The sequence below is a fragment of the Mustelus asterias genome, chromosome 14 (assembly GCF_964213995.1).
Source record: "Mustelus asterias chromosome 14, sMusAst1.hap1.1, whole genome shotgun sequence".
NCBI lineage: Eukaryota > Metazoa > Chordata > Chondrichthyes > Carcharhiniformes > Triakidae > Mustelus > Mustelus asterias.
Window position 1 is genome coordinate 51,092,081 of NC_135814.1, and position 12,222 is coordinate 51,104,302.

Below are 12,222 nucleotides of genomic sequence, written 5' to 3' on the forward strand. Positions count from 1 at the left end.
ATGGATGTCAGGACTTGGAGAGAGGATGTCCTTGGCACCTTGCTGATGAGAACAATCAGAACTCCCAAGGTGTTGGCACCCAGAGGCTTCAGAATGAGTAACTAATCTGAGCAATTTTAACTGCCAGTTACTGTGTGTTTGAATTGAGAGACTAAGCATAGAAATTGCTTACTTACCTCAAATGAGATCTAAACAAATCTCATTTTCACCGCCTGCCCCCAGCCTCCAACCTAGCTGGTTAGCTTGAATAGTACAGATTGATAATGTTCAATTGGTATCCTGGAGTTTTGTTAAAGCATCGGAAGATCTGCAAAATAAACACAAAAACTTTATCTTTCTGGGAAATTTAAGTGTTTATTCAGTTTTTTCAAGAACTGAATTGAGTCGAGTTGAATCATAATACGATAATTGTACATGAGGTGTGGACAAAATGGGTGATCTGAATGGCTGCATTTTGTTTGAATTGAAAGACCTTTATGGTTATGAGGTTCATCAAATGTGGAACTACTTGAATAGTATTTACTTAATTGTTTGTGGAAACTTGTCAGCTCTCCTGTCTCTAAAAGAATACATTTTTGTTTTCATTTTTACAGTGACTCTGGAGAGGTTATGCTTAAAATTTGTAATATCATGCCTCAGGACAGTGGAATATACAGCTGTCTGGCAGTGAATGAAATCGGATCAACTTCATCTTCAGCCACAATCAAAGTGCAGGGTAACTAAATCTTTCCAAATCATTCTTTGACTAACATTTTCTCCTTCAAATCACTCCCTATTTTCGAACCTCCTGTTTGGGATATTGACAAAGTACGATTACTCTGATATCTGGCCAGTTGACAGTTGAGTGACTGTTTTAAACGGTATAAAATCTTGGCAGCTCAAATCCACTTTGTATTTGTCACTGGAGAATGAGGCTGGATTGGATTGAGATTTAGATCTGTAATTGTGCAGAGGCAAGGCAAGCGCTATATTAATAAATGAACCAATTGATTTTGTTTGCAGTACACTTGTAATTTACCAGCCAGGATTTAGTCACTATAATGAACAAAGCAGTATGGGGAAGGTTTCCATTATCATGCTGTGTTTTCTACATTACCAGAGATGTTAATCTAGTTTCTGTTGAAACTGAGTTGGAATAAAAGAATACCACTTAAACCTACAGGAACAAGGGACAACCCATTTAATGTTCCCACTGTTCCAATAATAATAACGCACTTGCTTGGATGCATTTACCCCACTAATACAAAATCAACGTAGCGTGGATCCTGGAAATCTGAAATAAGAACAACAAATGCTGGGAGACTCAGCAGATCAGGCAGCACCTGCGGAGAGAAGCAGGGGCTGGAATTTTCTGTCTGTTCATGACGGTGGGGTCTTCCCGCCAAGACTCTCCGACTTTATTTACGGGCGAGATTCTCCGACCTTTCCTGCGGCTAGGATTCTCTGGCCCCACTGCTGTGAACAGAGATTTGGCAGAGCACCAGGTTCTCCATTCTCGATGACGCCGGAGCAGGGCCCCATACTCTCTTTAAAATGTTGAGGAACAACGATAATGCAGAAGCAAAGAAGTTGGGTCTGATTCCAACACCAGACTAGTTTTCCATGGATGAGCAATATGAATAAGCACTACCCCAAAAATTAGACACCAACTCCAGGATTCAAACTCACCAGCTATCTCACCAGCTGTACTGGTGGAGAGGATGGTGGGAAGTGGTAGAAAATCAGGCAGTCCAGAGGATCCAGGCCCCAAGCTACAATGCAATAGATGGAAGGCAGGCTAACTGCTAATAATGCAGCCAAGTAAAAGCTGGCCAATAATTTGTTTAAAGCCGCTTTAACTATTCTCGGTATAGCACTCCAGTATTATGTAAAGCAGAAAATGGTTATCTTAGTTTCATCACAAATGTAACCACCTCAAACAGCAACTCATTAAATAATTTAAAATTCTTTACTCCCTCATCCTTGCCTCAAATGCTGAAATGAATTCCTATTCCAGCAAGAGGTTCACATTCAGTAGTGATTTATTGGCCTGTATCTGCTCTGTTGATCTTCTCCCCATTTTCAGGAGTGCCAGCAGCCCCAGGCCGGCCCATAGCCCAGGAAAGAAGCAACAGCTCTGTCATTCTGAGGTGGTTACCTCCAGCAAGTACAGGAAACTGCACCATTTCCAGCTACACTGTCGAATATAGAGAAGAAGGTAATCCATGGCAGCATGCATTTTATCCGGAATATTGCATTTCAATAGCATTTTATAAACAAAACGATTGTACAGTGTTCTGTCTGCGGTTCTTCCGATTTACTTTCAAGAAGTGAAGGAGTATCTTTTCTGTTCGTCTCAATTTCCTCGCAGCCTTGTCAACGTCCCTTCAAAAGCACATTGACTAAAAATAAAAGGAAAAATCTTAGGCCTGAGTTTTATGCTTCACCCCAGATTGATTTTGAAGTAGAGGGGGGAGTGAGAAATTGTACGGACAGGATTCCATTCAGGATCCTGCCCATCCCGGCCTGGATGTGATTCTACAGTGAGGTAGGCAGGACCTCAGACGGGAGATCTGCCCATGCCCCTATTAAGACCCGTAAATGCCCACTTAATGGCCACTTAAGGGCCTTTCCCACCCAGCCTCAAGTTTTAGGCTGCCGCCTTTGATTAGCTCCAGGTGTGAAACAGAAGTATTGCCAATGTCAACATCAGGCAGGAAGGTTGGGGGAGAGGCACCTCTGTCGGAAGCCCCCTTCTGACTGGGGACATCATCCCATCAAGGACCAGAGACCACCGGACCTCCCCCGCCTCTGGCCTTTCCTCCAATAACCCAAGCGCCCCGCTCACGACCCCCCATGACCCTTCCCCTCCCCTCAACCCCTACCACTTACGTCACCTTCAAGTCCTGCCCCTTAATCCCAGGCATGGGAAGGGGAGGTGCGGGGGTGGCGGAGGCAGGGGGTGGGTTGAGGGGCAAGGGTGTGGTGGACCTCAGTTGTGCCTTTGTCCTGTATGGACCACCGTTGTGTGTGCTTGTCATACCTGGACACACCCCCTTCCAGTTTGGTTCCTCCCCTCGGCACCTAGTATAAAGGTGGCTGTCTCCTCCCCCTTGTTCAGTCCAGGTTGGTTATTTGTTGGGATCTGCTCCTGATTCTGTTGTGAATAAAAGCCTACACTTGTATTGGCATACCGGTAGTCTTTCGCCTTATTGATAGCGCATCAAAGGGCTCGACAGCAAGGGCAGGGGTGTGAGTCTCAGCAAGCACCCTCCTCCCTGATGCTGGATCCCTTGCCTTTAAATGAGGGATGCTCCCATCCTCTCCCCACTCTCCCAGAGCCCACAGTTAACCCGGCACAGGTTTGCTTGTCATGCTCCCCACATGATGAACCATCCACATGCTGTTAATATTGGCAGAGGCCCATAAATGACTATGAATCACACATTTAAGGGCCTCAATTTGTGGCAGGTTAGTAAGATTGTCCACGGGCCTTCCTACCACAGATTTAATTAGGATGGAAACAGGAAGGTAGTTATGTCTCACCCATCGCCCTCCCACCTGATTAAATGACCCTCCTGCCACCAAAACCGGCACAGGAGGGCATTAAATTCTGCCTATGGATTGTCCAATGAATGTGTAAAGGCCCCTGAACCAGAAAAGACTGTAAGGTCAATCTCTTCAGAGCATTGGCAACTGCAGTCAGAACGCATGGAGGGCCTACATGTAATTAATAGGGACATGGTAAACAAGGTTACATCAAGTGTGTATAAAACACTGGTTCAGCCTCAACTGCAGTATTGCATCCAGTTCTGGGGACCACACTTTAGGAAAGATGTGAAGGCATTAGAAAGAGTGCAGAAAAGATTGGCAAGACTCGTTCCAGGGATGAGGAACTTAGGTCATGAAGATAGATTGGAGAAGTTGGGACTGCTTTCTTTGGAGAAGAGAAAGTTGAGAGGAGATTTGACAGAGTTATTAAAAAGCATGAGCGTTCTGGACAGAATAGATAGAGAGAAACCGTCCCCACTGGTCAAAGGATTGAAAATGAGAGAACACAGATTTGAGGTAATCAGCAAAAGAAGCAATGGAGACACGAGGAGAAAGGTTTTCACACAGCGATTGGTGTCTGAGAGGGTGGTGGAGGCAGGTTCAATCGAGACATTCAAGAGGGAATTGGATTGTTATCGAAAAGGAAGAATATGCAGGACTGTGGAGAGAAGACAGAAGAGTGAAACCAGGTGCATTGCTCATTCAGAGAGTCGGCCCAGACACAATGGACTGAATGGCCTCCTTCTGTGCTATGACAATTCTATGATTCTGAGATTCATTGACACATCTTTGTTATAGAATGTAACCATCTAATTCTGGCTCAATGTCCACCTGTATAACAGTCATGTACATTTTATCAATGTTTTATAGACAGATCGCGATCAGATCCATTCTTTGTTAATGCATGTCTGTAAGATGAAGTTATCAGGTTCAGCCTTTCGCTTTGTTTTTGTGGCTATGACTCATCTTTCATTCACTCACCCTACAGTATAAATATCTCCCACTTTCTATGCCTTTTAGCTTTGACAAAGGGTCATCTGGACCTGAAACATCAGCTCTTTTCTCTCCTCACAGATACTGCCAGATCTGCTGAGATTTTCCAGCATTTTCTCTTTTGGTTTCAGATTCCAGCATCCGCAGTAATTTGTTTTTATCATTCTTCTTTTGATCCTGTGTTCTAATACCCTGACGATGTAACTCTTTACTTTATTTTGTGTTAATGACATAACTAAGAATTTACATGTAGTCATTCATAGGCTGCTTTGATGTAATGCAGAATCTAAAGTAAGTAGCTTTTCACATTTTATGTTTGGCAGTGATTTTTCACGATCTCCCAGTTTAGTCAAGTAAACAATAAAACCCAGCAAAGTATGTCTGCCATGTTAGCTTAGTTGCCATCTTTATTTTAAATGAATACAATAATATAGTTGACAAAAGACAAGCACTTGCACTGAAATGGAAAAAAATAATATTGGAGTCCTTCAATGTTTAGGAACACTGGCATGGCAGCAATCAGTAGCATCCACTTTGGACACCTACCTTGTGATTGAGGACCTGATTCCAGGCTGTCAGTACCAGTTCCGAGTCAGTGCAAGTAATCCCTGGGGAATCAGCTCACCAAGTGAGCCATCTGATTTTGTAACCCTGTCTTGCAGCAATGGTAAGTGAAGTTGAGTTCTAATTACCTAAATGTGTAAGAGAATGTTCGCTGAGAGCACTTCTGAAAAACAAAATGCTAATTTATCAAGGATTAGAGAGCTTTATCATTTCTGTTCTTTATGTTTACTTCTAAAGTGAAATGATTCAAAATAAATAATACACAGAACGCTTGAAAAATGTGAAAGATCGCTTATCGCTTATCTCGCTATGACATTGAAATTTTGCAACCTGTAAAGTATTGCTGTTGGTGGTTCAATAATGAAACTATTATTCAGGGGCAGCACAGTGGCACAGTGGTTAGCACTGCTGCCTCACAGCGCCAGGCACCTGGGTTTGATTCCCAGCTTGGGTGACTGTGTGGAGTTTGCACATTCTCTCCGTGTCTGCGTGGTTTCCTCTGGGTGCTCCAGTTTCCTCCCACTCTCCAAAGATGTGCGACTCAGGTTGCTTGGCCATGCTAAATTTCCCTTTGTGTCAGGGGGACTAGCTAGGGGTTATATTGGGTTATGGGGATAGGGACTGGGTGGGATTGTGGTCGGTGCAGACTCGATGGACCATATGGCCTCCTTCTCACTGTATGATTCTTTTCCAAGAGATCTGTTAATAAGAATGTGAGAAATTGTCCCTTTAAGAAAAGCACAGCAGCAGAGGGTCACCTTGGTCCCTCTAATTGGGACCGAGAGTTGGAGGGCGGGGGGGAGGTTGGTGTTGGGGGGAGAGAAATTCTGAGGTTTTGGGGGAAGAGAAGTCCCCAACCCACCCAAAATAAAAGGAGGCTAAAAAGTTTTGCAAATAATGTTCCTGACCGGACAGTGCTGGATCTGCTCGTGAAATTAACAAAGGATGGAATAGGCACATCAAAAGAAGGAAAAAAAACAGACTCTCCAGGCAGCAAAAAGAAAAAAACATTACAGAGATCACTGAGAGAGTTTTGTATCAGTGAAAAAGATGTTTTGGAGGGTTAGAAAGAAGTTTAAAATTTTGAAATAAGGGTTCAAAGGGTGACCTGCCAGTTTTGCACCAAAACTTCAAAAGAGCCGGAAAAGCAACGACTGACAGTCTTAAAGCAGTAATGCATTTAAACGTGTAATGCATTTAACCGTGTAATGCATTTAATGCAGCAACCACAAGAAGGAACAGAAAGGAATGGACAGAAAAATTGGAGAAGACCCCCAAATACAGGGCAATAAGCAACGCAAGAACTCAGAGGAGGCAATAAGACCCCAAGGAAGAGGCAATGGAAGACTCCAATAAGAGGGCACTGAAAGAGCCCGGAAGGAGGGCGATGAAAGACCAGCAGGCCAATGAAAGACCCCCAAAAAAGTGCAACAACAGAAGATCCCAAAAGGAGGACAAAGAAAGACACTGAATGGCCAAATGAAGGACAATGAAAGAATTGCAGAATGGAAACAAGTAAACACTTTGTCAGAGTCAGACCCGACCAACAGAGAAAGGTTTGCCAAAAAGGTTTGACTGAAGTTAAGACAAGTAGAAATGCAGATTCCATTTGTGAAATGTACGTGTCCAGTAAGAACATGGTAGATTCACCTCAGAAGAAACACAGGAATTAAAGAATTCAAAAGAAACTAGGAACTCTTGAACATAATAAGAAATCAGCAAAACAATTTCAAGCTCCAGAGAAGACATTCGAACAAGAAGATAAAATGACTGACAAACTTTTTTTAAAGTTGTAAAAATTGACAAAATGAAGTTAAGAAGGAAAACTGAATAAAACAATGTAGAATAAGCTGAACGCCATGAAATGTAACCAGAGAATTAGAACAAGTCCAGTGAAGAACGGAATCAGGAGAATAGAAATCACAGAAAACCTACAGTGCAGAAGGAGGCCATTCGGCCCATCAAGTCTGCACCGACCACAATCCCACCCAGGCCCTACCCCCACATATTTACCTGCTAATCTACGCATCTCAGGACTCTAAGGGGCAATTTTTAACCTGGCCAATCAACCTAACCCGCACATCTTTGGACTGTGGGGGGAAACCGGAGCATCCGGAGGAAACCCACACAGACACGAGGAGAATGTGCAAACTCCACACAGACAGTGACCCAAGCCAGGAATCGAACCCAGGTCCCTGGAGCTGTGAAGCAGCAGTGCTAACCACTGTGCTATCGTGCCGCCCCATACTCGAAGCTTGAAGAAACTAAGTTTGAGAATGAGAAATTAACTGAAGAGGTAATAACATTGAAATTAACAACAGAATCAGCAATTCAGACACAGAAAGAAATTGAGATTTATGGGGGCGATTTTGAGCCCGCATTCTCTGTCCGTGGCAATGATCGTGTGCACTCAAAATCCAGAGAGCGCGATTCGTGCTGACGAATTTCTTAGTTTCGATCTTCCAGCCCCTCGCCGGTGAAGCGGCGTGAAACACACTGCAGGACCACAGAAAGCTCATTTTAATACATTACCATGTCATTAATGAGCACTCTCTCCAGGCCATTCCCCCTCGCCGGATATTCAGAGGCGCCGGAGTGTTGTAACACCAGCACCATTTAGGTGTTCATTTAAGTCACCATTTAAGTGAATAAGTTCACTTAGATGTTAACTTGTTGTGGGAGTCTCCCGGAGGCTATCATGTAAAGGTAAGTATAGCCTTGGGGGGAGAGGGACATGGCCAAGCAGTGACCTTGCAGTGACCCCTGGCACTGCACCTTGGCACAGGTTGGCACCATGCCAATGCCAAACTGTCCGTGCCAACCTGACAGTACAACCTGACAGTGCCAAGGGGCAGGCCCCAGTGAGAGCCTCACGGGGGTGGAGGTGAGATTCATTCAGATTTGGTTGTGGGCAGAGGAATAGGAGATGTGGGCAATGGCTTTTGTGGAAGGGTGGATGGGTGGGTGCCGGCTCCAACTGTGGAGGGGGGTGAAGGGACCGACAATTGGGGGAATGAGAAGGGGCCAATGATCGGGGACAAGGAGTGTAGAGAAGTGCCGACTTTGATCAGGGGTGGGGAGGGGAGCCCCTGAGACCTCCTTGGTGGGCTGGGAGGTAGGATTATTACTGTTATGATCAGGGCACCTTTTAAAGTACAGCTGGGTTTGCCGATGTGTTGAGGCCCCATCCCCTGCATGATGGCGTGAAAACGCCCCCATAACTTTTTTTAGGTAGAGTGTCGTAAGGTCTGGAGAGAAAAGTGGCATGTTTATTTGAAGGGAAATACACTTGTTTTCTCGCTGGAAACAACATTCTGCCATTTTTTGGTCAGATGCCCCCACTATGCACCAGAACAAGGCTGCTGAAATGATCACAGGAATGGAAAAGCAGCAAGCCTGTATGGTAAAGCTCCGTGCAAGACCATATTTGGAACCATACATTAAGCCTACGAATAAAAGTATTTATGTTTGGACACACAAGCCTCAAGATCTCATCAAATAACCATCATAGGGAAGGCAGCGGCCTAGTGATATTATCGCTAGACTATTAATCCAGAAACTCAGCTAATGTTCTGGGGACCCGGGTTCGAAACCTGTCACGGTAGATGGTGGGATTTGAATTCAATAAAAAATATCTGGAATTAAGATGATGACCATGAAACCATTGTCAGAAAAACCCATCTGCTTCACTAATGTCCTTTAGGGAAGGAAATCTGCTGCCTTTACCTGGTCTGACCTATATGTGATTCCAGAGTCACCGCAATGTGGTTGACTCTCAACTGCCTTGTGAAATGGCCGAGCAAGTCATTCAGTTCAAGGGCAACTAGGGATGGGCGAATAATGCTGGCCAGCCAGAAATGCCCATGTCCCACGAATGAATAAAAAAAAATTACTACTGGAACTATAAAAACCCCATATTAATCACATAGTATGTCATGGTGCCATAATATGAAACTTTGGTAGCGGCTCAGGTTAGATCTCTGGAATTGTTGTTTCTGTGACTGGACTCCTATCATACTCAGTAGACATGGAGGGACGGATTGTTCGTAAACATATGGATCACTTGAGGAGTAGAGAGATGCTCCAGGAATCAGTGTTGCATCAAGAAATGTTTTTAAACCTGTAAACACCGTAGTACCTGATCGACCTGTTATAGATGTAACTGATATCTCTGTGGAAGCATGCTGTAATGAGTCGCCTGTGCCAGAACATGTATCCGTGACTGCAGTTCCTGCTAATGTCAATCCTGTGGAGGCATCTTAGACTGCAGAATTACAAGAGACAGAGAAAACTCCTCAAAGACTCGATTTATAATTGTCCAATTTGTTGAGTTAGAATTTGGGATTAAGTAACTTGAAGATTGTATGAAGGAGTTGAAGGGGGAGGGATGTGGTGATTATCCTTTAAGGACAACACAGCAGAAGAGGGTCACCTGGTTTGAGGAACCAGTTGGGACTGAGAGTGGGTAATCACCCCAAGGAGTGGAGTCCTCTCGGGAAGAAGACAGTCTGAAAGCATGTAGAAAACCTGTAGGAACAGGGAAGCCGGGGGGATGCTGTCCTAGGGCAGCGTGAGGCTGTTGGTTCCTATACCGTTTTTCCTTGTTAATAAATACCCTTGTGTTCCTGATGAAGTCTGTAGCGTGCATCATCCTAAACTCAAATATCTGTCAGATCTCCACTGAGGGTCATTATTACTTTTTCAGCTCATGAAAACAACTTCAGATTCATTTTATCATTCTTCAGTAAACTTAGACGTGCCTGATCCTAAATCAGGCATAGTTTGGTGGAACCGAGTTCAAAAACTATTTTCCCACTTTCAGATAATTGGAAATATCTGACCTGAATTCACAATCAGTCTCACTGTCCAATCAATAACCAACAATTAACTATTTAAACTCATAGCTTATCTGGTGAGCTTAACTTGTTGGCCGGATCAGCTAATGGACCATCACAGTTATTGATATAATTGCTCTCAGTGTCATTTGTTATTTGATTTTCTTTTATTATGTCAACAGAATCAATCCTGGCTCAATTTTCCTTTCAGAAACTGTTCCCTCTAATTGTTTGTGATCTCTTCTCAGAGCCAACCAGCGATGACTCAAGGATTCCGTGGAAGGATAACTTTGAATCTGCTTACACAGAGCTATTTGAAATTGGAAGGTAGTGTAAACCTGGATTACAAAGGTGATTTAAAGATTTGGGAGGTACATTGGGCTGATTTTTCATTCTGGAGATGGGTAGCGAGTGTCAGGAAATTTCCTGGCTCTGCTCGCCCATCTCGGGAGAAGATGTCAGCACAGACAGGACTTTTGTTCTGGGGTTAGGAGTGGAGGTGGGTGAGCACTGACTGGAGTCAGGCCCAGCGGACCCAGAAACTGTTGGAAGGCAGCCGCAATGGCTGTCAAGACATGTTTAAAAGGTATACTTTGATGCTTTGGCACTTCACAGCAAAACAAAGAACAGACCTTTTCGCCCTCACATCCCACACATACTCCATGTCCCATTCAGGTAATTCATGCTACTTCATAGCTCTTAGCTATGAATGCATAATGGGGCTTGGTTGAGTGCTGAGCTATTGAAGTAATCTATTGAATAATCTATTGAATCCAATAATCTATTGAAACAGCTGTGCCCCAGGTAAAACATTTTTTAATTGATAGCTCCTGCTCCCTGATCTATTCTGTCAATTGCACAATGTTTATGTACATAAGGTAAAGAGGTGTTATGTCCTTGCAGTTTCTGCTATTGATACTTTTAAAAGTTTGGGCGATTGACACTTTTATAGGGTTGTGAGAAAAGATTTTCGTCAGAAAGCCGCAAGTTATGAATGAGTTACTTTTTAAAAGGTTTTTCATGTGGCCTATTGTTAATATAAGATTCATTGGTTCTGTACAGAGGGATGAATGGGCATAAAAGTGCCATAGCTTGGCATGGAGGCCATGAGAGATCATGGGGGATGGGTACAGGGGCATAGCTTCGTATGGAAAAGTATAAAGGGTTATAGGGGTTGGTAGAAGGCCATGGTTTGCCATTGGGAGCTGGCGGGTGTAAGGGGCTATGTGAGGGCTGGGTAGAGACTCATAGCTTGGCATGGGATCATGGCTGAGACCTTTTGAGCTTACCTGTCAAAAGTTTCCTCATCCAAATCATTGTTCACAACACTGCCATGGAGTCTCCCTAATGCCTTGAAAATCCAATCCATTATGTCCGGATCCCTTGACCAGTGCACCTTAGTTCATTGAAGGCAATTGTCCAACTGCGTTCCAATATTTATTTTCTGGACCAAATTTGTCCTCTATTTGGTAATTCCAGCTTTCTCACCTAGGAGTAATGGTGATCACATGTGGACCTGTGAATGGGCTTGCTCAGCTGAAACAGTTGTAGAACTTTGATTGCAGCTTTCAGACACAAACAGTTGAAGTGCTCATTCTGCCCGGTTGTTTCAGATGTCGATTGGCTTAACTTGCAGTTTTTATTGGGACTTTCGGAGACAGCACCCAGAGCAGCCCAGTTAATGAAAAAGTAACATATTGGTGAAGCCATGAGAAGCAAAAGTGTCCTCCTCAGCCTCTGGTAAAATTCTAGCTTACGCTCAGTCTGGCATTGTCTTCCTGTCCAGGCCCAAACCTGACAGCCGGCTTTCTCACTGTGGGAGTCAGCTGATGTCCCAAACTCCCAGAGCCGTTGAATCCACCGTTCACTGGTAGTTTTTGAGGCTCGGGTTTCCTGCTGGTAACATTGGGTGGACAAAGTGGCCATTTTGCCAGACTCGTATTCTTCAGGCACGACTTCAAAATCAACCTCTCCGCTGAATTTTTAAATGATCGCAGACATTGTGAAGGCCTCCACAATTTCCTGGCACTGGACGGCAATGATGTGGAGATGCCGGCGTTGGACTGGGGTAAACACAGTAAGAAGTCTAACACCAGGTTAAAGTCCAACAGGTTTATTTGGTAGCAAAAGCCACTAGCTTTCGGAACAGACTGTCCCTTCTTCAGGTGGGTGGGAGTTCTGATCACAAACAGGGCACAAAGACACAAACTCAATTTACATGAATAATGATTGGAATGTGAGTCTTTACAGCTAATCAAGTCTTAAAAGTACAGACAATGTGAGTGGAGGGAGCATTAAG

The 12,222-nt window shown here is 44.0% G+C and overlaps 1 protein-coding gene across 1 annotated transcript in view; it reads left to right on the forward strand.

The window, feature by feature from the left end:
- Window positions 1–12,222, forward strand: part of kalrna (kalirin RhoGEF kinase a) — a 790,772-nt gene that overhangs the window by 762,174 nt on the left and 16,376 nt on the right. The window contains exons 53-56 of the mRNA XM_078228353.1: window positions 594–715; window positions 2,066–2,197; window positions 5,024–5,191; window positions 10,172–10,250. Coding sequence (XP_078084479.1) covers window positions 594–715; window positions 2,066–2,197; window positions 5,024–5,191; window positions 10,172–10,250 — 501 coding nt within the window. The remainder of the gene's footprint in view (window positions 1–593; window positions 716–2,065; window positions 2,198–5,023; window positions 5,192–10,171; window positions 10,251–12,222) is intronic.